The sequence below is a fragment of the Alternaria atra genome, assembly GCF_907166805.1.
Source record: "Alternaria atra isolate CS162 genome assembly, contig: 21, whole genome shotgun sequence".
Lineage (NCBI taxonomy): Eukaryota > Fungi > Ascomycota > Dothideomycetes > Pleosporales > Pleosporaceae > Alternaria > Alternaria atra.
In genome coordinates, this window is record NW_025091319.1 from 5,788,018 (window position 1) to 5,812,506 (window position 24,489).

The window sequence follows — 24,489 nt, forward strand, 5'->3', positions numbered from 1 at the left end:
ATCCCAACACCTGAAATATCTGCCTGCGTACGCCCTGGCGATATCACGACATTTCCGAGCTTTTGACGTGCTACACAGCACCACATCAGGGTTAGAGCATATGCCATCGTATGTCACTTGCAGTTGCCCATTGGGTGGAGCATGCACGTGTCTACGCGACGTAGCTCCCCACGCGTTACCCCACCACCCCTCCAAACTACTTTCACTCATTCTACACCCTATAACTCGGGTACACGTACCGTACCCTCTAGACTACCTCAAAGAGAACCGCTCACGACCTTACAAGCTTCAAACTGCATTTCTTCAAGTTCTTACGCGCAGCAAAACCGCGCCCCTGCAATTCTTGCGCGGCCCACGCACATACCTTCTTCACTCGCTCAATACCTCATACTACGGCCCGCACGATGTCGACTATATCCCTCTCGGATCTAGAGTTCATAACCCGTGAATCTCTCGCTAGCGACTTCAAATCTTCAGGGTCTGCACTTCCCCCAAACACCGCCGTCGTCGACGTAAGAAAAAGCCCTCTCTCATATACAAACCTACCTTGGAAACCCGAGACTAACCACATCCACCCATCTAGGTAAGGGACAGTGATCACATTGGCGGTCACATCAAAGGCTCAACCTGGGTTCCCTCCTCACAACTCGACTACAAAACCCCCGAGCTCATACGCACACTACAAGATAAGGAAGTCGTCATCTTTCACTGCGCGTTATCACAGCAACGTGGGCCGAGTGCGGCGTTACGGTATCTGAGGGAGAAGGAAAGGTTGGATCCTGCTTCTAGCACGGAGTCGAAGGGCGAAGTTAAGGAGCAGAGTGAGGCGGTGGAGAAGGAGGGTGAGGGAGAGGGACCGAGCGGTACGCAGGTTAAGAAACAGAAGGTTTATGTGCTCAAGGGGGGTTTCACGATGTGGCAGGAGAAGTATGGGCAGGACAAGGATTTGACGGAAGGGTATGAGAAGGATGTTTGGGAGTTTGGTACGTCGGATCATTGAATGTGAAGATTGAAATACGAACATGTCAAAGTTTAGGGCTGGCCGAGAGATCTAACCATGATATCCTTCCTGCAATATGTAGCAACGGCCACGGCACTTCTACCCAAGTTTTTTTTCCTATCAAAACCTTGCAAGACTACATCCTCCACTCTCAACACCCCTTAGCCTTCGCCTGATCCTCAACCAACCCCTTGTAATTTTCTCTCTCATACTCCATGATAGCCTCCACCTTCTTCGCACTAGCACTTCCCTTATCGAACCGATACCCAACCCACTCCTTTACTAACCTCCTCGCAAGTTCAATCCCCACAACCCTCTCGCCCATACAAAGCACCTGCGCATCGTTCGACAAGATCGCGCGTTCCACCGAGAAAGAATCATGTGCGGTCACAGCTCTGATTCCAGGGACCTTGTTCGCGGAGATGGCGACACCGAGACCAGTGCCGCAGATGAGTACGGCACGATCTGCTTTGCCTTCTGCAACCATTTTGGCGGCGTCGACGGCGATGTGTGGGTAGGCTGTCTTGTCACTGTTTTCAGGGACGCCCACATCGGTTACGGAGGCGATGCGGGAGTCTGATTCCAAGTCCTTAATAATGGCTTTTTTGTAGGAGACGCCGGCGTCGTCACAACCTATGGCTATGCGGAGGGGTTGTTGGTCTGACATGTTTGCCTTTGTGGGGGAAGAGAGATCTCAAAGTTCTGACGTATCGTATTTCCTCTCGATATTCCGTCTCTTCGTTTTACTGACGACGTTTAGTCGACTTTTGTCCCGGTCTTGATCGTCGGTCTCTTGGTTTCTTCTCGACGAGCCACCACTTCGTCTCTCACTTCTCGTCGTCGAATACGATATCTCTCCTTCCGCAGACTTTACTTTTCTTCCACTCCCTTCAATAACCTCGTTGACCGCTCGATTAACAGTGTTCTCAAATGGCCTCGTCACGTAACTCAAATCCGTATGTCCGTGTGTCGGTCCTTTGCTTTCAAGAACTTTGACCCTGTCTACACCGTCTTTGTTGTGGTCTTCAACTTTCTGGTACACGTGGTCGGCGTCAGTGTCGAGGTTTAGAGAGAACAGGGCGCGCTTGGGAGGGGCCATTTTGGGCGGGTGGCGTAGGGGAAAAGGCTTTTATATGATTTCGGGGGCAATGATATGCAAGGGCAAGGTGTCTAGGTGGCGCTTTCGGTTGAATGAGGGGTTAAACAGACGACCCGTGGAGGAAGTGGAAAGCTGGGAAAGCGGGATGCGGGGATCGGGAGTGCCGAATGCGGTATACCGGTGGGGTAGAACTGTCAGGCTTGTGGTCTCGATGCGAGATGGCGACAGGACGAGGTATACCGATCTCGGGGATGTGAGGCCGAAGTTTGTGTCTCGGTGGTTGTTCCGAGTACTGCGTGTGATGGTAGTGAATTTGCCCGTCCTAAAACATTCAAGAACTTGTTTGCATGCCAAGATTGACCAACGGATTACGTCACATTCACAATACTTAGCTGGTACCTGCTTGATGCTCTGGTGAGACTTTTGGCTACCTAGCTATCTTTACATCCCTGTGTTTTCTTCAACTTTTCTATTCTTTCCGTCAACATCTATTTCTTCTCCTCTCCAAACAAATCCTTCTCAACCATCTGCCTACAGATCGGATGGTAGAAATCCTTGTTCTTCTCAAACGTCTTGACAGCCAAATCGCGATCCGCCTCGTTTAGCAACCTAAACATGGGTCGCACAAACTTCATGCGACCAATCTTGCCTAGCAGAGTCGCTGCCGGCTCATAAGTCGCTTGCGCCTTAGCCATGAGTCCAATACTCAGGTAGCGCGACAGTACTTCGATGTTCTGGGTGTCGTTGTAGCCATATGTTGCGCCAAGCAAATGCACGTGGTCAGCTGAGAACTTCGAAGCAAATGATTGAAGTTTCTCAAGGAAGACAACCGATTGGTTAGATACCCAACCTTCAATGTCAGAGGCTTGGGGCTTGAAGCTGCCTGAGTCAGAGGAGACCAGAGCTTGCCACTTGTCCGCGAGCTCATAGCAGCTCTTCACCATAGTCTGGTCAAAGTCCGGCTTGACAGGATACCCGGGTGCGTAGAAGAGTTTATCCCAGTCGAAGTTGTCCAACTTTTGCTTGCTCTCAGCGTCCTTCTCGAAGAACTCTATCAGGCAGCTCTTGAAGTCGTAGGAGTCGACAGATTTGAACTTGAATGTATCAAAGTAGTGTGGGATGAAGGAATCCCACTTCTTCTTTCCGAGAAGCAGTTCGAACTGATAAAGTGCATGGAAGCCTTTCTCATAAGGAATGGAAGAGAACGCGTCATCTGGGTCCTGACCCTTGAGGTCGAGAACCAGCTTCGTGTAGGGGTGATCCGCGCCGTAGTTCTCGATACTTTGCTCTAGAGCTTTCCAACCGATGATAGCGGAGAAATGGCGATGTGCCTCTCCGTGGATGGCGGCAGCAATCCTACGTTCCAAATATGTGGTCCATCCTTCGTTCAGCCAGAAATGCTCCCAGCTTGCTGCGCTGACAAGGTTACCGGACCATGAATGCGACAGCTCATGTGCGATGACGTCGACGTTTTGCTTGTCACCAGAGATGATGGAGGGAGTGGCGTAGGTCCAGACTGGGTTCTCCATACCGCCGTATGGGAAGGAAGGAGGTAGAATGAGTACGTTGTATTGTCCCCATTGGTAGGCGGGTGAGACAATGGATTCGAGTGCCTTCATGAAAGGCTCGATCTCGCCGTCAAGCTCATCTTTGCATGCGAGGAGCTCTTCGGGACCAGACCATACAGTGCTGCGTGGGCCAATGCTGGCACAAGCTAGATCTCCACTCGCAACAGCGAAAAGGTAGACTGTCATTGGGACCTTTTGTTCAAACGTGTACTTCATAGTGCCACTCTCGCCGTCCTTCTTCGCAGGTAGATAGTCACTAGCTCCAGTAGGCAGACCCGAGGCAAGAACCGGTAGTGGCGAGCGTAGAGCGAAGCTGAAAGTGGATTTAACATCCGGAGTATCCTGGCAAGGGAAGACAGACCGTGCATGAATAGCCTGGCATTGCGAGAACATGTACGGATGCTTCTTGTTAGAAGTTTGAGCGGGCGTCATCCACTGAAGTGCAGTACACTTGTCAGTAGTAGCGACCTTGATCTCCACATTGACAGTCTTTCCCTTAGGAACCTTAGATGGAAGAGTAATGGTAAGAGGACTTCCATAGGGTTCTACGCGATCGCCAACGTTGAACTTGACGCTCTTCCCTTCGACTTCTACAACAGAGATGTCAAGGAAGCTGTATCCAGTCAGTAAGCTGTTCAATAAAATCTGCCTCCTCTGTATATTTTGCATACGTACCTGCTATCCAATACAACTTCTTTGACCTCCTCATCCGTCAAACACTCCAACGTCAACACTACACTCCCAAATAACCGCTTCTTTTGAAAGTCGATATCGAAGTCAACACTCGTATGTCTAGTCACAAAGTTGTGGTAGTTGGACAAGGTGTTCGGGTCTCTTGGAGTGCGGATCTCAATATTTGGATCCGCCATTGGCTTTGTGACCATCGCGGCGGGGGAGCGATGCATCGTGGCGAACGTTGCTGCTCTTGTAGCTGGTGGCGTGAGGGTCTGATCTATCTTTGTAGCTTGGCAAATGTTTTGTCTCCCACTCAGAGCTGGTAGTTGCGAAAGACGGGCGTTCTGAGCGAGAAACGTTGCAGGTGATCGTGTGGTGAGATATCGTCGGAGTGGAGTAGACTCATATGCCGATCTATGCCGCAGCAAAGCAGATGACCTGCCTAATGCACTTTTGGCGGACATCTAGGGATTTCGCACCCGCAATTTAGATAGATAGAAGAAACGACTCGCACAATACCTAGGCAGCGGCGGTGCCAAGGGTAACCACCTGCGTCTATCGTTTAGCCCAATACTGATGTGGAGGCGCACGGCCTTCGGCGATTCGATGAGGAACTTTGTTGTAGTTTTTCCGCATGTGTTTTTGCGACCAACCTTGCAGGATCAAAACTGCGCGTGAAGAAGAAGCCACCAAGATCTGGAGATGTGGTGGTTATGGATGTAAATAATGTATTGCAGATGCCAAAATATGCCCAAACGCTTCGATACCCAAAGCAAGCTACCATACTATGCATGTATGGAGCTATTAACACCATTGACACCTGTTCCAATCATGCTATCTAATCCTTCTTGCTACCCTCCCCTTTTCTCGTCCTGTCTCTCAAAACGAGGTTGATATCTGGTCGAGCTGACTGATATTGTTGAGTTGATCTGGATACTGAGCGCTCACTCGTCGAAGCAAGCGTTTCCTCTGCCCTCGATCTGCCCCTGTCCCTTTCATCATCTCCAATCTCAAAAGCATCATCTTGGAGCTCTATGAGATCGCTTAGGTCGCCACCGACAGCTCCTAGCACGGGCACGGCACTGCGTTTCCCTTGCCCAGGTGTACCTGGCTCATTCAAAAGCTTCTGTGCTTGTGTACCAACTTTTCTTACCCAGCCTTCTATGGCGCCTCCGAGTTCTTGGAAATCCAAGCCACTACCACTGAGTGGTGTGACAGCACCTGATCCGCCAAACTGACTCGACGTCCCGGCACCTGCGTCCAGCAGGCCTGGCGCCCATGGTGTGAAGTATTCCTGACCTGGTGGGGGCGCCATGTTGGGCAGGTACTGACCAAACTTCTTGTTCAGACCATCCTGTGCAGGCCCAGGGCTTCGCACGTTTCTGCCCATTGTACCGACACCTCCTGGGCCGTGCAGACCCCATGCCTTGCCTGATGTACTTCTTTGGCGGCTGTGGGCTGAGGCGGATGACAAATTGCTTGACGCACGCGGTCGAACGGATTGCGAGGGAGAGCTGGTATGTGGATTCGTGGATGTGGAGGAGCGTGGAAGGTCGACGGATGCCCGAGGTGTTGATGCATCAGAGTATGCGAGGGACTTCCGCCGAGCGGGTGGGAAGAAGCCGAGTGCTCTACGTGGCATGCGGCCGATTTGTGTGGGCTGTTTGTCATTAGGAAGGAGCACCCATGAATCATGTTTCCATGGCGTTTCTGCATCAGAGGAGGGGACGGAGTTGGTCTCTTGGTCTTTCTTTTTCGGCGTGGTCCAGCCATTGGGAAGACCTTGAGTATCTGAAGCTGGAACTTTGCTACTCGAACCATCGCCATACTCTCCTAGTAGCAGATCTTCGGCAGGGAGAGCATCCGGGCCTTGGACTGGCCTTCCCTTTACGCCACAAGCATCTACTGGCAGCACTACCTGCTTCTTGATCTGTATGCTGTCGTTCGGCCACATACGATTAGCTTTTCGTAATACAGCTTGCTCGCAGTTGTATTTGATGCTAAGCCCAGCCAGCGTGTCTTGCGGCCGAACGTGGTGAATGTATACGAGCGCATCTCGGTCGTCATTCTCGCTGGGAGGCGCGGAAGTGCTGAGTCGTTCATCCGAGTTCCTGCGCTTTATACGGCCAACGGAGTCCGGCACCAGATGCTCGCCGGCAGTTAACAGATCTTTCCGCTTCATTGCTCTGACCATGGCCTCTCTTTCTTCGTGTGTTCCAGCCCCAACATGCGAGCCTGCTCCTGCGGGACCCCATTGTTTCGGCGGTGGTGCGCTCGTAGACGTACGCCGCCCATGACCCGGTTTCCGTCTGCGAGTGCTTCCAGAGTCACCTGTGGTACCGTCACTAGCCAGCACGGTAGCGGCAATGCCCTGGATAGCCGCCAACGAGTTTCCCCATAGTCCGGAGAGTGTTTGCGAGGGCGATTTCGGGGTCCATGTGCCGGAAGATCTCTGAAAGGACGATGACGGAGCAGAAGTGACGTTGAGACGCGAGGAGGAAGCGCCGCCTGTACGTACATTCGGGGTAGGAGATGTGTTCCGCGAGCCTAATCTTGACGTGGCCCTACTTGGTCCACTGTCACTCCCATCCGTTGCATAGATGTCATCTTCTACTGAGATGAGTCTTCGTGTTCGCGGGCGCAGTGTCGAGTTGCTCTTGGACGTGGACAACGAGGAGCCATTGGAGGGGTTCATGGCATGCGGACGCCAGGCGGAGTGGGTAAAGGTGGTGCTGCATAAGCCAAGTGATTGGAGTGGTCGGGAAGCCGCATGACATGAGGTTACGGCAACATTGTGTGAACGTCAGGATCGAGGGCGGAGGCGCAATGGAGATAATGGATGCTCGATTATCGTGAGGGTTCAATAGCTGGGGAAGGAAGCTACGTAACCCCGAGTACTCCCCCTTCGTTCAAACAAGGCCGTGCACTGTGCCGCCGAACCGTCAGAACATGCAATGCCAAGTCACCTAGGCACCATAAAGAAGTCTCACGATAGATTAATATGGATTGTGTACGTAAGTAGTGCATGCTCCTCAACGTTCACCGCCCCTCCCGTGGCTGTTCAAACCGCTGCGTGACGATAAGGACAGATAACGGCTAGCTTAGGGTCTTGGAAATAGCTTTGAGCTTACTCGGTCATTCGATAATTCTTTGAAGAACCGGCTACTATTTCACGCTTTGAATTACAGACTACGCATTTTGTTGCATCATTAGAGAATTTCTGCTGGACACCTGCCAACTGCAAATTGTGTAGCCACAAGTAAACAAACGCCATATGCGTGTATAACGCGCGGATATATCATCAGTCGTCACAATCGAGATAACGAAAAGCAGCAAATACACGCTGTAGAACAGAACGAATCTTCACTTCCACTGGCCCGTCCGTCATCGGAATGGACTTGAGCTGGTCGTCACATCCACCTCTTCAAACTCTAGTTCAAAAGCGTCCACTTCCTCAAATTTCTTTCTGATAGCAGCCAGCTTCTCTGAATGCTCAATTGCGGACACTTCAGTAGTGTCTGCTTCGTTCTGACCCGCAGTTTCGTTTTCCTTGTCCGAAGAGATTCTGCGACTGTATGTTCTGCCCGACTTGTGTGCTGCTTTAGCGGGTGCGCTCTTATTTGCGCGAGCTGCCTTTTTTGTTGCCTTCGGTGATGCTGTCTTTCCAGTCCCCTGCCTCTGGCGAACGCGACGCGCTGGCATCTGTAACTCATCTTGATCCGAGTCCACCAGCTCGACATCATCAGAAGACTCGATGTCAAATTCGTCCCGATCCCGCAGGCGATTGCGTCGACGCGGTAGCAGACCTTTGAGTTGCGCAGTGGATATAGTTTGCTCTACCTTCTTCTTGGCCCTCTGCTTGGCCCTCGCAGGTGTCTCTGTTTCCTCGCCTTCCGAGTCCTCATCCATAACAGGCGTCTTAGCTTGCCGACCTCTTCGGCGTAGGCGCGTTTGCACTGGTGATTGAGGCGGCTTTGAGACTTCGCGTATCGGGCTACTAGACATGGGAGGCGCAAGTGTTTCGCTCATAGGCTCTTCATCCTCTTGTGTTTGCTCGACGACTTGCTCGCGTGATGGCACTACTTCTGGTAGGCTTGGGGAAGGTGGCTGCTCAGACTCGACATCCCCACCAGACTGTGGACTCGCCGGTGGTGACGAGCGCGGCACCTGGACTATAGACGAGAACTTGCGCTTCGTGCCACGAGAACCGGAGCTTGAGACCTGAGTGCCGCTATCATTCCGTATCTCCTCTTCTGGTGCCTGTTTCCGCACGTTAAGGGGTGTTGACTCAGCGTGCGGAAGGAAGTCGTCAAAGTCAAAGTTGTCGGTGTTGTCTAGGTCGTCTTGGTCGTTGTCCTCTACATCGGTAGTCTGTTGCACCTGGCGCAGCAAGCTTGGCTGCCGGGGTCTTCGCCTGAAATTGCTCAAGGCCAGTATTGATCTTTCGTGTGCGGGTGTTGCGCCAACCTTGATGGCTGATGGTGGGCGTGTGCCGTGGGCTGGGGAGTCGGAACCAAGAGACGAGAATGTCAGATCGCCATAGCCGCTATCTTCCTCCATCTGCGATTCTTCGTTTGCTTGAGCCGCTGCAGCCAGAGGTGATGAATGCGCAGCAGACTTCCTTGCACTGCTCCTCGTGGCCCGCGTCCGCTTTGATGCGTTTGATGCAGGAGTACGGGCCTTCACCGCTGATGCGGGTATGTCTTCTTCAGCCGGTAGCGCACCAGTCATGGTGAGCTCTGCCTCGTCATGGACTTCCGGTGTCTTCTCCCATGGCATTTTCCTACTCGAACGCGTTGTCCTAGATTTTGTGACGAGGCCTTCGCTGTCTTCGCTGAAGCTGTTGGTTGCTTTGCTAAGCTTTTTGGTTTGCGCCGGGATGGGTTTCGCTGGCTGCTTGGCCGCGGGGGCAGCTTTCGGGTTGGTGGGTTTCGCGACGCGCGACGCGACTTTTGAGCGTGGTGGACGAGGCATTATCGCGAGTGGGCAATGTGAATATCTTGGGATGCTAGGGGTTGAGCGCAGACGAATGAGTGTGGTCGCGATTGGGATGAAGTGGGCGGCGACCGTGCGAGAGCAATGGGGATGAGGCGCGTCGATGTTGTGACGCACTGGATGGAATTCACTACCTAGCGCCGATCTAGACGCGCGAACTCTTGGCTCACGTGGTGCATCATCTCATGGGTCAGCCCAGATGGTAGCAGTCCTCCTGGAAAGAGCGAGATGTGTTTTTTTGCCATGCTTCCGTGAGCGCTCTCGAGTTAGTGGTATTCTGGACCTATCAGAAGCAGATATTTTGGGGTGGTCGTACTCAAGGCAGCGACGATTGCAGCGTATATAGCTGCCTTGACAGACTTCAGAAGTCGAGTGGCACCCTTGGCTCTTCTATCTCAACGCCAGATTCATCATTGTCATGAACACTCTTCACTATCCCGATTCTTTGCAAGAATTTGCAGTGTCTGAAGCAGCCTATCTTCGCCAACACCCCGAATATGACTGCTTGGTCACAGGTTCAGTTGTATTCAACGATAAAGGGAAACTATTGCTAGTGCAGCGTGCAGCGGAGGAAAGAGCGTTCCCAAATTTCTGGGTGAGTCAATGAGGAAGCCACTAGTGTCCAGAACTAACACGATATAGGAGATACCAGGCGGTAAAGTCGACGATACTGACGAGACAATCCTGCATGCTGCTGCTCGAGAATTGAAAGAGGAAGCCGGTCTTGACACAATTCGCATACTGAAGAAAGTCACGCAATTTACCTTTGTGGATGGGAAGGCTGGTCGACCGACAACAACATGGCTTAAGCTGGTGTTTGAGATGCAAGTGCAAAACGTAGACAATGTCGTCTTGGACCCGATTGAGCACCAGAAGTTCCTGTTCACTTCTGAAGATGAAGTCGTCAATGAAGCGGTGGGAGATGTAAAGCTCAGGTACATCAGTCCTGCGAATAAGGAGGTCAAATTGGAGGCTTTCAAGCAGAGATGCGGACAATGATGCGGGTGGCAGTTATCGGCGATGAACTGGCAACTGTCACCAATAGGAGACGACCCATATAGACGGAAAGGCGATCTGGGGTAAGGACGCCCTCTGAAGGACGAGGATTCTAGCTAGCAACAAAGAAGAGTTCAATGACGCAAACGGGGCACGGCCCTGGGAGCAGCTTATGGAATTGCGCAACGTCGAGCCTCTGCAAGATTGTACTTGTCAGGCAGGAAAAAGCATTGTTTCGTGTTTGTAGTGGTAATAACTTCCTTGCCGTAGTCTCCCGCCATACCCCGGCGCCCGCGCTAGTTCACACTGTGTGTGCCCCAAGAACACGACGAGTTGCGGACGAATCACAACCTTAACCCTCGACGACCGCGCCAAAGAGCACAGCGACAGCAGCATGTCGGGCGAACACTCTTTCATGGCCAGTTCAGTGCCTGCTGCAGCAGCGCCGCCGCCGCTCGCCGCGCAACCCAGCATTGGAACTCCGTAGGTTACAGTCGCGCGCAGGACCTCTTGCACATGCTCATACAAGGCAGACCGTCGGCGTCGTCGCAGTCAGTTCCCCCTGGGCACCCGTCCTTCAGGCGACAACGCGCTAGCAGAGCGTGCGAAAGTGAGTGCGACCCATGTTTGCGCATTATTTCCCCTGATTCCATGTACGAGAGAGGATCCATCGACGTCGGTGGGATATATGGTCTACACGACGAGCCTCGGCACCTCGGTCAACCTGAAGAAACGGAACCATGCGACGGACGTTTGCTAACCACCACGCAATACAGCCTGCCACGCAAGGAAGGTGAGTAATCAGCCGCCGAACCGCATCGCCGTCGGGACATCACGTAACAGCGCATAGGTACGATGCGACGCCGCCTCATTGGGAATACCGTGCACCAACTGCACCGCCTTCGGCATCGAGTGCCGCATCCCCCAGCCCAAGCGCAAGAAGACGCAGACGGCCAGGGCCAAAGATGCGGAAAGGTAGGGGCATACGACTTCGCTGGGCAGACTACAGTGCTGACGCGACGGTAGTGACCGGGGAGACAGCGACGACCGCTCACCAGCCAGTACCTCAGTCGAGCCGCGCGAGAAGTCGACCGTGTACAACACCCAAGATGGGACGCCCTCGACTACCGTCTCGCCTGAATACGCCGCCCAACAGGCTACTCACAATGGCACCTATGTGCAGTTCATGAAGCCCAAGTTTGCGCGCGCCCCCATCAAAGAAGCCGGCCGCGTCGCATACCTCGGGGAATCGTCCAACCTTTCGCTGCTCGTACACGACCGCTATGGCACCACCGACGTTGTCCACTACCCACTTCCAGAAAACGTGCGGGGCGCGAAGGCGCGGGTGAATGAGATGGACAACATGGAGATAGAGATACTGCACCAGCGAGGCGCCTTTCTGCTCCCTCCACGAGCCCTGTGCGACGAACTTGTCGAGGCCTTCTTCAGATGGGTAGCCCCAGTCGTGCCAGTCATCAATCGCAGCCGCTTCATGCGTCAGTACCGAGACCCGAAGAACCCGCCCTCGCTCCTTCTACTACAGGCTATACTCCTGGCTGGCTCACGAGTGTGTACAAATGCACAGTTAATGGACTCCAGTGGCTCAACGACCCCCGCGGCCATGACCTTCTATAAGCGCGCAAAGGCGCTTTATGACGCCAACTTCGAGGATGATCGCGTGACTATCGTACAAGCACTTATTCTGATGGGCTGGTACTGGGAGGGCCCAGAAGATGTCACCAAGAACGTCTTTTACTGGACTCGAGTGGCTATTGTTGTCGCCCAGGGCTCGGGCATGCACCGTAGCGTTGAGGGGTCACAGCTGACACGCTCCGACAAGCGTCTGTGGAAGCGTATCTGGTGGACTCTGTACAGTCGGGATCGTTCAGTAGCAGTGGCACTCGGCAGGCCGGTTGCCATTGACCCCGAAGACTCCGACGTTGAGATGGTGTCTGAAGACGACTTCATTGACGACGAGACAGACCATGCTGCAGAATACCCACCAGATCCGATCCACGTACAGTTCTTCATCAACTATGTCAAACTTAGCGAGATTATGGGCCTGGTTTTATCGCAACAATACTCAGTAGCATCCAAACACCGCAGGGCAAATGCTATAGACCTTACCCACAGCGACATGGCACTTGCGGACTGGCTGCAACATTGTCCACCAGAAGTGCAGTGGGAGCGTAACCGCCATCACTTCTGGGCTGCCCTACTACACTCGAATTATTAGTAAGTCCTTCGTCTTCCAACTGCGATATAAACTGACATTTGCAGCACCACCTTATGTCTTCTACATCGTGCACACATGCCACCAGCAGGCTCGCCAAAAGCCAGTCATCTGGACGGGTTTGGCGAGGCCAATGCTTATCCATCGCGGAACATCGCATACCAAGCGGCCGCTATGATCACATCCATCATTGAAAACCTTCGAGCCCATGACGAGATACGGTATACCCCTGCCTTCATCGTCTATAGCTTGTTTTCTGCCCTCATCATGCACGTGTACCAGATGAAGTCATCGAACAAGTCCGTGGTCTCAGCGACGGAGCAACGACTGCAGATCTGCTTAGACGCCCTCAAGGAGGTTTCCAAGGTCTGGCTCGTCGCAAAGATGGTGCACACACTCTTTGAATCGATTCTTGGCAACAAGCACCTTGAAGAGCGTTTACAAAAGGCTGCCGGTCGGAATCATAAGAAGAACAAAGTCTCCTCGGTTCCACCACCACCGCCGCCAAAACTTGCCCAAGAGTCGTCAAAACGAAAGTTCGACGACATGGACCTAGGCTTCCCTGTTCCGAGTGGACCCCCAGCTGCTCAAGTCTCGTATGAGCGATCGAGACCACAGACTCCTGCCGTTACGCCGTCGCGCGAGTTGCAATCTCAACAACAGATGCCCCAGATGACAACCGGATCTCCACAGATGAATCGGCAGAACCACGATGCGTTCATGGGCCCTTCGCGGTCAGGAACACGCCCCACGACACCGTTTAATCCATCGTACTCGTACCCAGGAACGCCACCAGATCTTTTCCTCGTCACCCGTGATACTCCCAACATCAGTCAAGAAGTGTGGCAAAACTTCCAGCCCGACCAGCTATTTCCAGCCGACACACAAGTCAACTTTCCACAAATGTCACCCATGCAAAACCATAGTCTGGTTGATCCAGCTTTAAGCCAACCACAGAACATGCCCATGCCCCCACAACAGACTGCTGGAAGCCAGCCACAAATGCAGAACCCGCAATCAAACACGGGGCTTCCTAGCGGTTACGAACACAACAATACTCAGGCATGGCAGCAGCAGATGGAGATGATGTCGCAAAATCAGCAACAACACAGCGCACAGGATGATGCTTGGAGTCAGAGTTCTGGAGGTCGACACAACCCCATCGTGCCTATGAGCTTGAACGTTGACGATTGGTAAGTCAGAGTCTTGATGCTATCCTAATGTAGCGACTAACTATCTGACCTAGGTTCAATTTCTTTGGTATTAATGGCGAGGCCGACATGTCGCATCTGTTCCAGCAAGGCCCGTCTTAGACTCACGTGCGTGCTTGCGTGAATGCTTTACTTGTTTTGTCATTGAGCTCTGTTCATGGGAAGAAGCATATTAGCGGCGTCGATTAATATTGTTACATAAGTTTCTGTTCATCATCTGTAAAAGTTTTGAAGCGCAGATGGAGTGATATCTAAACACCACACGGACGAAGGTGAATGAATTGGCATGGTACAGGACAACACCTTTCGGCATAACTGCTCATCTATCATTAATGCAAAATAGTGAAGCTCACGGAGAAACTTTGCACTCATGTCTATAAACAAGTCTGGAGTTCTCACACCAAGTTATCCAACTAATGCTCCATCAAGCATTCACCAGAACTTATGTGTTTAATGCGTTGTTAGGCCTCCGTCACGAGTAGGTACAGAAGACGACAAGTGGCCCGTATCCACGCCATCTTCACTTCGTACGTCGTCATTACAGCTGCAATTATGCGATAAGCCTGCACAGTCTTGAATGCTCAGCCAGTCTTAACTGCTCAACTGCGACGGAAGATCCACCGCGGTTGCTGCTCCCCGCATTGTAAGCTAAGCTCATGGGATTTAGCGCCATTTCGCTTTCGGGAACCTCGTTCCATTCAGGGCAACTTCACGTACGCGAGACTGATACAACAACACCGTGAGCTAGACATACACCAGCCCACGAAAGTCAAAGTAAGACTATTGCTAGGTTCGTACTCACTCCCCCCTGCAAGTCCACCAACCGGATTCCTTCCCGCGCCCACATAAACCCTAAAGTTGAACCGGAATCGCACCACGCCGCACATCGCAACGAAGCTACCCACAACTGCGCTTTCGAACTCGCCTAGAGAACCATCCCACGACGACCACTATTCCCTCATGAAATCGTATTCATTGTGCGCCTTCTCCAACCGCTTCGACTCCAGCCTCGTCCCTCACCCCGGAGACCACGTACCTGCTTGCGAATTGGACAATACTAACCTCTCCTCTCCTATAGGCTAGGGCGCACCATTTCTACGAAATATACGCTCGAACATGTTCCAAGCACAACAAAACCCGGGCCGTGGTGCCCCGCTGGGTGCGAATAGGTTGCAGAATGGCAAGATGGGTGAGGACGTTCCCAGCGTGGTTGTGGGGTATGTCGCTGACTGCTGGTTGTGTAGGGGGCGCATCTCAATGGGGATTCGGAGCCCCCATGGGCGCGCCAGGCTTGTCAAATACGCAAACACGAACAAACGGCGGAGCCATGTCAAGCTTCGCGCAAGCAATGGGCGGGTCGCAGCCACATACGCCACTGAATCTGGAGTAAGTGACCACGTAAGATGGCGAAAAAGAAAGGAATCAGCCTTGAGGACATGCCCCAACTTCAGAAGTCCCCTTCGCAGGATTCAAAACGATACAAGCTTGATATTGACGATCGCAGGGAGTTCCCTTCGTTATCGGGCGCACCGCAAGCGCAACAGAATACTTCCTCGCAGCAGATGTGGGCGAATCCTACGATACGAGCCGCCCAGCAAAACCAACAGAACACGATTGGACGTCCACAGGGCCAAGGACAACAGCAAGGGCAAGGGCAGGCTGCACAAGCTGCGAACCAACAACAGCAGAACCAGGGACAGGATGATTCATCCCAAAGCCAGTTTTCTGGCGCAGGTGATGATTATCGATTTGGCGGACAAGGGGGTGTAGGACAGTTGGGGGGTGTCCAACCGCAGACAAGCAACGTTGAGGAATTCCCTCCATTAGGTGGCGCCGGCGGAGATATTCCACAGGATCGAAGGGCTGGCCTGATACAGAATGCAGCGGCATTTGGTGCCAACGGAAACAACGCCTTCCCTGGGCTTGGACAGACACGGAATGGCCTCTCAAGCCCGACGGATAGCCAGCAAGACAGGAGCATCAACCCCACTGTAGGTGGTAGGGCGCTACCAGGCACAGCATCGCGGTCACCGTTTGAGAACATGCGAACAGGCAACCAAGCAGATGGAAACCAACGGATAGGACAGTCAGGGAACATGTTTTCTCTAGGTCCTCAGATGGGCATGCGAGGTGGTGCCGATCTTGCCCCAGGAGGCCAACGACCGCAGCAGAACCAGTTTGACCAAACGTTTGGAGCAGACGTTCTCGGCTCTCCTAACGCGCAAAACATGCTGCATAAGAAGCTGTCAGACATGACAGACTCGGAGCGATATGGCCTGCCTGGGCTGTTGTCAATGATACCTATGGACAGTCCTGACTACTCTTCGCTGGCTATGGGCCAAGATTTGACAGTCCTGGGCCTGGACCTGAGTCGGCCAGAGTAAGTATTACATCTCCCAGCTCGTTCTAGTCGCTAACGGTTCTCTTAGTAACTCACCGCTACATCCCACTTTTGGTTCACCGTTCGTTGAGTCCAACGTCAAGCCAGTGATACCACCGGATTTTACTCTACCAGCAGCATACACCGTTACCAACGTTCCACCGCTGCATTCCAAGATGTCGAGCTTCTCTGCGGAGACACTTTTAGCTATCTTCTATCAGTTCCCGCGAGATATCCTGCAAGAAATTGCCGCACAAGAACTGTACAACCGCGACTGGCGGTGGCATATGAAGCTACAGCAGTGGATGATGAAGGATCCGGATCTCGCAGCGCCCATAAGACTGTCGCCAAAAGAAGAGCACGGCTGGTATCTGTTCTTCGATGTCAAGAACTGGAGGAGAGAAAGGGTACGTGTTCTAAACTGCATATAGGTGCTCTTTGTCAAGTGCAAATTGCTAACACAAGTTCAGAAAGAGTTTGACCTCAACTACGATCACCTTGATCAGCGCCACGGCAGCCCTGCTATGGCGGGACAGATGTAGTGCAAAAGTCCAAAGAAGGAGCCCGCTCGCATAACCTGATCACGATCTTGTCTTCATAGCGAGTGGTACTTTCATGGAACTGTGCGATCATGCCCTATATGCACTGATTGGCAGTAACTTCGAATGACAACTGTATGAATAAAGTTACACGAGGGTCTGACGCCTGAAGTTCGCAAAACTCTGCAAGTCTGTGCTAATGTGTATGTGCCTGTGAGGTAACTTGATTCACTATAGTCACTTGATTTTCAGGAAGCGTATTTGTAGGTACGTGCTTGCCGACTTGGCCGTGTCTTCTCTCACTTATCAGCTGTGACTTAGCAAATGCCCCGCCGCCTTCTTTCTCTGGACCCTTGTTCATACATACATCACACCAACGGCTCCTTCCTTTCTCACCACCAGTCTCCGCCGCAGCAGTCATTCTGCGACACTCACTACTCTGCAAATTATTACCGCAGGACCCTTCAGGCTCCAATACTAACACTCAAACTAACAAATAGCAGCCAGACATTATGTTCTCGTCAACGTCGACCGATGCTGATCATGTCCGGTAGGCTCTGATGAAGCTCTCTGTTGCCGTCCGTGAGATGACGCCTTCTGGCGCCAAGCAAGTATTACACACTCCCAACCGCTCCAACTTATTGGCGCGTCCTGCATACGGTGGCTGCCGCCTCTGTGGTCTTCCTGGTCATCATTCAACCAATATCTCACATCCGGCTGCATATCGTGTCGCTCTCTTCTCGCTCATCGGCTTTTGGGAGGATATCGCAGACCATGTATCCTCCCTGTACCAGTACTCCGAGCGCTTCCAGAAAGCCATCCAAACCAACGAGCCGACCTACGCAATGCGTTTGGACAACCGACCGCTCAAAGGTGGCGATATGGGGGTCGTACTCGTAGATCGTCTTACGGAAACTTCCTCAAGTTCCTGGCGCACGTTCGCGGTATTCGAGCAAAGGTCAACGTGGTGCTCGATGAAGAGGGTTTGAGTAGGTATGAGCGAGTAACCAAGAACTTGGAGGGGGTTTTCCTAGGTGGACTGACCTGTAAGCTCTCGCACAAACTTCTCCGGGACGATGCAAACTAACTTCACTGTAGTGTCTAGCCTCTACGAGCGCAGCATGGCGATGGGGCAGTGAGGCAGTCGTGACAAACTTGCATGTTTGGTCAACTACTCTTTGCGGCTTCCACGGTCAGATCTCTAGCGTACTTTCGGGCATAACATAAGCGGGTGTTTCCCGAGATATGGTTCAACGACACTGTCCCAAAGCCAACTTCGATAATCATCATCATCAGGTAGTAGGGATAACATAGTATTAAAGTTGACGTTTCGACCACAACATACATTGCGACGATCAAAACGTTCATCTGAACATCACTGGAGTCATGTTAACATGTAACTGGCGCTTGTGATTCAGCGTCATACTAACATATATTCTTCGGCAGGTGCAGTTCTTTCTAAATTTCCAACTTTCGCTGAGTACTCGCACTTCGGTGGCGGCGCAGGTATTTGACGATGATCTCCCTTCACTCAGATTTGCATGAGCATCCATTCATCGAGATGTGTTCTCCGTTATCGCGCATGCATCACAGCATGTTCCATTGGTACGCGGTTGGGGGTGCCACGGTACGCTCTCCCCACGACCCACAATCAGCCACGATATCTAACTGCAACCGCTACACCTCCCACATCTGATCTTTTTCAAAGTAACGGTATCTTGAGACGATTTCGACTACTACCCCGCTTGTCAGAATTCTGCCTGGAATGTTTGGCAATCTGCCTGTCGATCTTCATCTCTCATCATCCTCCCTTCTCCCGCACTCACCGAAAAAACTGTACAGAATACTCTAACCTATGCAATCAGCGTAAAGTTGTGTGTGGGAGAGACAACGATCGTCTGGTTGTCGTCAGCAATATAGGGTCCGATGACGGCAGCGCAAGAAGCGACGATTAGATGCAGGTCCTCTGCCGCAGTACCAGGTTCCAACCTCAAACGAACCCCGCTCCGCTGCGGCAACGAGGCCTTGGATATGTTGATTGGTCATATTAGACCCTGATCACCTCTCACGTAGCCTATAAACGAAGCGGTCTTGCTCGTCACCTGCGATCAGACGGTCTACGATGCTACGGGCATAGGTGAACCGTCAGCTTGCCAGGTATGAACTTCCAAGTACAAGATGCTCTTTGACGTATGAGATTTTCCCTGGCTTTCGTTATAAGGATACGATTCCCACGCTCTTTCCCTGCAAGGACATATTGACATGCAGGCCGGCACTGGTGACACCATGGCATACTCCTTGGGTCGCGACAAGGGCACGGAAATCTTGCTCAGAGCTGCTCGGAAGCTGAGACAGAAGGAAGCTGGGTATATGAACACAATGCATGGCTGAACCTTACTAACGTCTTCTCCGGCACAGAAACGACCTAGGTACCGCTGTCGTAGAGGTGGAGGACATTCCATCTTCAGAAGATACACAGATTATTGAGGACAGGTATGTCTCTGGAAACTCAGTTGGTTCACTCATACGGTTGAGCAAGGTGTCTGTGTGCGTCGAAGTACCACCCAGCACCACCGATATGTTTTCTATGTTCTCCACACTGGAACAAGAAACAAATATACAGACGTACGATTACATGGGAATATTGGGAGTGCCCACATATCCGAATGTACCAGAGCTCCAGTCGTCGGAAGTGACCAATACTATACACGAGGCTGATGCTCCTGCTATGCCTCGTCGTGAGCCCTTGTCGAGTTTGTCGCACAGCAAGCTCACTAAAGTCATCGAACATAGCTATTTCGACTACCAGTATTACAGAAACTGATGGAGTCATTGCAAGCGATGATGCGATCACCAGTATTTCGAATATGCCCCCACATCGGCCATCATCGCGTACATCGACAATGTGCTCGGCTGTATCTGCGAAATCACATCAAGGCCCTGGTCCTATTCATATCAGTCCATCTGCTCAACTCCAGAGTATGCAATCCATCAGTGAGCTTGATGCAAGGCTCAATGGAGCCACCAGTTTACGCAAACTCTGGAGGACGTCACGACATAATCGCACAAGCAGTCAGGTGATTTATACGCCCACTGGTACACCGGAGTCTATATCCAATGTACCGTTGAGTGTTGGTCTATTTGAAGCTCATTCGAGGCTAAACGATAATATTTTTTCTCAATACGTCGGCGGGGTGAATAGGGGCGCCTGGACGAAATCAAGCGAGTGGGTCGAGCCCTGTACTATCGACGACGGACCTAAAGAATGGATTGAAGACTTCCTCACACGCCAAGAGCAGGCAGATCGTAACGAAGATGGAGAGAGGCAGCGTCAAGAGAAACAAGACAAAAGATATGCAGGTATCCGGGGTCGAGTGAACAGTGCGGATAAATTTAGGCGCAAACTCAGCATGAAGCGCGTCGTGGGAGAACGGGGAAATTTCGAGGCGAGGCAGGAAAGGATGGAAGAGGGAGCCTTCGGCATTGACATTGGGTCGTCTGATGATAGAAGGGCATCAATACCAATATCAGGAGCGGATCTAGTGACACCAACAAGAGAAAGAACTTTTTCATGGACGCCTGATACGCATCAACCTCTGATGTCTCTTACTGTTTTGCCTAACCGATCATCTTGGACGCCTACATCAACGACGCCTGCACCATCATCATCACCACCACTACATCGTATACACGCAGCAGATAGACTTCACATGTCACTACCGTCACAACGCCCTTCTAGACGAACGCCCCTTAATTGCTGTTCTTCCACGCCAAACAATCATCGCTCGACCTCTGCCCTACAACGAGTAGCGACGAGACAGCAATTCCACACTTGTCTGAGATCTAGCAGCTGGGAGAAGCTAAAGGTCAAGAAGGTTACTTCGATAGGCTCAGACGTAAAGAGGAATATTTCCTCGGGCTTTTTGCCTGCAATAGATGAAGGAAAGGATAGTGTAAAGAATTTAGTAGCTAGGGTGGAAAAAGTAGGAGAGAATGTGACTAGGAAGCTTAGCGCAAGCTGGAGGGGGAAATGGAGAGGCTTGGATAAGAAGAAGAGTACGAACGTTGGAGGGATGCATATTGTCGGTAGAGAGTGCTGAGATCTAGTTCGAGATGGTTCGTTAAGGTCTTCTTACATGTTTTGCAAGTCACTATGTTGACATTCGCTCAGCCGTTGGAAATTGTGGCTTTTCGGAATCATGTCAGATTTATACCAGGTGCTGTATCGATACACTGACTCATTTCCCATCACAACCGTCAACCTTGGACAAGGAACTAACGCTAGATTTCTTCCATCATATTTAAGCTCGCATCGAGTTACGTCGCTTGATAAGCATGAGCAATGACTAACCCTAGCGTCCCGATGGCTTTTGTATACCCTCGTCACCACTGCCCCTGAACCATAGACGTTTTGGCCCTTAAAAAAGATCCGAATTTATCTCTGGAAGACCATGCAAGAAGTCATGTGCAATACACCGAAGCAGTGGCATACGATGCATACGAGGACGGTACCCCTCAGCACCTACACATTGGTTCTGCTCGCTTCCTTTTACCGCTCCATCGGTTGGATGACCTATCAGGAGTCGTTAGCTGATGGTTAATGGGCCCCTCTTCTAGGTTGGTTGGCCATTATGAGCCGAAGTTATGGCTACATACAAGATGCGTCTCCGGTTTGCCTGCATTTTGACATTCTTTCATGATCGTCTCCAATGTCAATATCCGGGACAACCCTTACCTCGGAAGATTTCTCATACTCCAGTATCTACTCGAACACAAACCCAGAGTCAAGCCGCGAGGCCGACACAATGCTGCAGTACTCTCCGACAATTCCTCTACAACCCTACCAACCGTTACCCCTCCATCGCGGCTTCAAAGCATACTTTCTAAATAACCATCCCGTTCTTTATACCAAGCTTCGTACGTTCAGCACAACACACACGCATCCCTCTCTTTCTTCACATCCTGTTTCAGCAATACATCCCTGGCCGTACGTTGTAACCTCCGCTTCCAAATAACACACACGATATCCACTCACACCACCTGTCCAACACTACAGTCTCGACGCCATCCTCCTCCCCAAACGCAAGTCCAACGAAACCCCTCTAGACAGGATATACGTAATGTACCATTACCTCATCCGCGGCGACTACGAAGTCCTCCGCAATGAAGTCCAAGATTTCTTCGACCACAAACATTGGCAGGTCCAATGCATCCCAGACCCCCGTGACCACGATCCCGAACGCTACGCCATTCTCGCAGCCATAACACAGTATCTAGCTCATGGGATAAACCGCCGTACCATGATTAGCCGGGGGTATCGGAAGGACCCAATAGGTGCATGGCGGACGGCGGCGTATGACCTTTTCCATGGAACGAAGGGTGTTTTACCAAATTTGGAGACGCTGGACAGGGAGCCGGGGTGGGCGAAAAGGGTGAAGATGGTGGAGAGTGGGTTGGAGATTTGTCAGGGGTGGACGTGTGAGGTTTGGGGGGAAAGAAGTAGTGCGCGGTTTGCGGCGAAGGGGATTGTGAGTACGGAGATTGTGGAGTGCTTTATTTGAGGGGATAGGGAGGGGGGAAGAGATGACCCGGAGATTTTATATATCTGGTTAGCTAGGAGTTCGGCCTACTGTTCTTGTTTGGACATTCATGGGTGAAAATGTTTCGAGATGGATTGATTGTGCCACCGCAAAGCGATGCTATTACTTGCTCACCACTCTACGCAGCCTCATCCTCGATCTCCAGATCTCCCACCTTAAACTTCTTCCCTTTCATGTCCGCGTAATCTGTATGATCATGATAATCCTTCACCCTTTCTCGCACATACTCCAGTCCCCGCACCGGCTCCTTCTCTCCCGCATCATCACCAATAAGTCCCAATCTCCTCAACAATGGCGACGCCACTGGCTTAATATCTACCTCATTTCCGGGTCTAACAAAGTAAAACAATCCCAACCGGTGGATGTGCGCTTGATCGTCCGGCGGTCTAATAACCCGATGAATGGTTGACTTGAAGTAGCCCGCCGACCAAAAGGATAACGTGTCGCCGACATTACAAATGATACCGTTGGAAACGGGTGGAACGTACTTCCATTGTCCAGCCGGCGTTTTGAGCTGCAGACCCGCGACATCCTGGCTCCACAGTAGTGTCAAGCTTCCGAAGTCTGTGTGCGCGCGAGACCAGGTATTCTGAACTTTGGCATCGTCGGCGGCAGGACGGGGGTGGTAAATCATGTATCGGAGATGGTCTTCTGATGGGTCATCGTAGCGATGTTGGTCCGAGAAATAGTTTTCTGGTAATTCTAGTATGAGGGAGAAGAGCGTGAAGATCTTAGATGCTACATCCAAAGATCGACGTGAAAAAGATTCGACTTCTGAACGGAAGGGATGGAGGAACGGGGGAAAGGGCTCGTGGGAGTTTGAAGGGATAAATTTGGGGATGTTGATTGATTCGATGTTGTCGAGGACGGAGGTACCCATTATTTTCTTCTCGTTGGCCTTGCTGTCACATTAGCCACGTGTGTTGTATTCATATCGGTGTTGCGGACGCCAGAAACGTACAGCACGATACCCAAAATAGTTCCCCTTTGAGAAATCACATCGGTACTTCGGGTCGCCCTTCTCTTCCAATGGCAAGTTGAAGTAAGCTTGACCGATGTCATATTGCCGATCGACCTCTTCTTGTGTGAATTCAGTACCAGTAACGCTGAAAAAGCCCGTGTGGTGCACCTCCGTGCTTGTCAGAATATAGGCTCATTGTACAATGTGTGCCCACTCACAGCGTCTCTTAGTTCTTCAGCCAGTTTCTGTTTTCCATTGGGCTCGTCGAAAGTAGACAAATCGATGATCTTGATGTCCGCCCAATCTAACTTTTCCGTCGTGTGTTTGGGTCGCTTCCACTTCGCGATGGAAGGTGGTTCTTGCGGCACTGCCGACGGCATCTTGCTGGTAAGAGTCTCAAACTGTGAGGTCTGAGTGTCTGGCAATTACATATAACTTATATGTATCCTGCGACGTTATTCCCGGTCCTTTTGAGCCTATCATAATCGCTTGTGTTTCGTCACATAGATGCGGAGGTGGCGAGCACGCAATACCCCGCTAGATGCCGTGCTCGCATGACTGCGTCGTATAACCCATGCTCTTCCCCTTGGTTCTCATGATACTCATCCGCTTGTTTATAAAGTATTGTCGCGACTCATGACGACTCTGTTCGACACATTGAAGCTATTCACTTTATCTTGTCGCACGTAGACATACTCTGGCAAGCTGCGGAATGTCGTCCCATCTGACTTTGCTGTGGGACAGCATCATAGCGACCAATGTATTCTTACACTGTTCTTCGTGGTCAGCAAGAAGTATCGGAAGCTATCGCCAAGTGCCAGTAGATTTTGCCGTCCAATCTGCGTTCGACACAACCACAGCAACCTGCCAAGAGCGTGCATCATAAAGCAGTTTCATCCATCAATGTGAGCCGTGTGCTACGGTTGTGTAACCTCCCTGAAAGGGAAGCATGATGTTGTGCTTCCTAGTCGCGAAGACATCGACCACAGCGTGAGAACGTAGGGTGGTGATAGTTTCGAGCAGCTGCCAGTTAAGACTGCCGTCTCTTTGATCTGTATACATGGCCTGTTTTCCTCTCTTTCGCTTTAGTGTAACTCCAGCTTCAAAGAGAAGCCGTTAAGTCGAAATCTGATTGTTTCGAAACCTCTTGACGGAGACACGGCCAAAGAGACCGATGATGTACAAAGCTCAGTCTCCCAGAATCCAACAAGCAAACACTGACACTGCACTCA

The 24,489-nt window shown here is 51.6% G+C and overlaps 11 protein-coding genes across 11 annotated transcripts; 5 read left to right on the forward strand and 6 right to left on the reverse strand.

Moving 5' to 3' along the window:
- Window positions 1–404: 404 nt before the first annotated feature.
- On the forward strand, window positions 405–1,000 carry ALTATR162_LOCUS2347 (uncharacterized protein; the record flags this gene model as incomplete). Its single annotated transcript, XM_043309951.1, has 2 exons — window positions 405–512; window positions 584–1,000. 2 exons carry the CDS (start codon window positions 405–407, stop codon window positions 998–1,000), a joined length of 525 nt encoding a protein of 174 aa, XP_043165886.1.
- A 151-nt stretch (window positions 1,001–1,151) lies between these two features.
- On the reverse strand, window positions 1,152–1,667 carry ALTATR162_LOCUS2348 (uncharacterized protein; the record flags this gene model as incomplete). Its single annotated transcript, XM_043309952.1, has 1 exon — window positions 1,152–1,667. One exon carries the CDS (start codon window positions 1,665–1,667, stop codon window positions 1,152–1,154), a length of 516 nt encoding a protein of 171 aa, XP_043165887.1.
- Window positions 1,668–1,694: 27 nt separating this feature from the next.
- Window positions 1,695–2,099, reverse strand: ALTATR162_LOCUS2349 (uncharacterized protein; the record flags this gene model as incomplete). The annotated part of the gene is made up of 1 exon (XM_043309953.1): window positions 1,695–2,099. The coding sequence occupies one exon, from the start codon at window positions 2,097–2,099 to the stop codon at window positions 1,695–1,697; it is 405 nt and encodes a 134-aa protein (XP_043165888.1).
- Window positions 2,100–2,587: 488 nt separating this feature from the next.
- On the reverse strand, window positions 2,588–4,551 carry ALTATR162_LOCUS2350 (uncharacterized protein; the record flags this gene model as incomplete). Its single annotated transcript, XM_043309954.1, has 2 exons — window positions 2,588–4,280; window positions 4,343–4,551. The coding sequence occupies 2 exons, from the start codon at window positions 4,549–4,551 to the stop codon at window positions 2,588–2,590; spliced, it is 1,902 nt and encodes a 633-aa protein (XP_043165889.1).
- A 629-nt stretch (window positions 4,552–5,180) lies between these two features.
- Window positions 5,181–7,037, reverse strand: ALTATR162_LOCUS2351 (uncharacterized protein; the record flags this gene model as incomplete). Its single annotated transcript, XM_043309955.1, has 1 exon — window positions 5,181–7,037. One exon carries the CDS (start codon window positions 7,035–7,037, stop codon window positions 5,181–5,183), a length of 1,857 nt encoding a protein of 618 aa, XP_043165890.1.
- Window positions 7,038–7,726: 689 nt separating this feature from the next.
- ALTATR162_LOCUS2352 (uncharacterized protein) lies at window positions 7,727–9,316 on the reverse strand (the record flags this gene model as incomplete). The annotated part of the gene is made up of 1 exon (XM_043309956.1): window positions 7,727–9,316. The coding sequence occupies one exon, from the start codon at window positions 9,314–9,316 to the stop codon at window positions 7,727–7,729; it is 1,590 nt and encodes a 529-aa protein (XP_043165891.1).
- Window positions 9,317–9,755: 439 nt separating this feature from the next.
- Window positions 9,756–10,336, forward strand: ALTATR162_LOCUS2353 (uncharacterized protein; the record flags this gene model as incomplete). Its single annotated transcript, XM_043309957.1, has 2 exons — window positions 9,756–9,932; window positions 9,980–10,336. 2 exons carry the CDS (start codon window positions 9,756–9,758, stop codon window positions 10,334–10,336), a joined length of 534 nt encoding a protein of 177 aa, XP_043165892.1.
- Window positions 10,337–10,727: 391 nt separating this feature from the next.
- Window positions 10,728–13,879, forward strand: ALTATR162_LOCUS2354 (uncharacterized protein; the record flags this gene model as incomplete). Its single annotated transcript, XM_043309958.1, has 7 exons — window positions 10,728–10,816; window positions 10,867–10,943; window positions 11,110–11,126; window positions 11,184–11,308; window positions 11,360–12,568; window positions 12,614–13,759; window positions 13,813–13,879. 7 exons carry the CDS (start codon window positions 10,728–10,730, stop codon window positions 13,877–13,879), a joined length of 2,730 nt encoding a protein of 909 aa, XP_043165893.1.
- A 1,301-nt stretch (window positions 13,880–15,180) lies between these two features.
- On the forward strand, window positions 15,181–16,699 carry ALTATR162_LOCUS2355 (uncharacterized protein; the record flags this gene model as incomplete). Its single annotated transcript, XM_043309959.1, has 3 exons — window positions 15,181–16,157; window positions 16,207–16,564; window positions 16,628–16,699. 3 exons carry the CDS (start codon window positions 15,181–15,183, stop codon window positions 16,697–16,699), a joined length of 1,407 nt encoding a protein of 468 aa, XP_043165894.1.
- A 557-nt stretch (window positions 16,700–17,256) lies between these two features.
- On the forward strand, window positions 17,257–17,835 carry ALTATR162_LOCUS2356 (uncharacterized protein; the record flags this gene model as incomplete). Its single annotated transcript, XM_043309960.1, has 3 exons — window positions 17,257–17,583; window positions 17,622–17,742; window positions 17,795–17,835. 3 exons carry the CDS (start codon window positions 17,257–17,259, stop codon window positions 17,833–17,835), a joined length of 489 nt encoding a protein of 162 aa, XP_043165895.1.
- A 4,579-nt stretch (window positions 17,836–22,414) lies between these two features.
- ALTATR162_LOCUS2357 (uncharacterized protein) lies at window positions 22,415–23,637 on the reverse strand (the record flags this gene model as incomplete). The annotated part of the gene is made up of 3 exons (XM_043309961.1): window positions 22,415–23,194; window positions 23,258–23,425; window positions 23,476–23,637. 3 exons carry the CDS (start codon window positions 23,635–23,637, stop codon window positions 22,415–22,417), a joined length of 1,110 nt encoding a protein of 369 aa, XP_043165896.1.
- Between the last annotated feature and the right edge of the window lie 852 nt (window positions 23,638–24,489).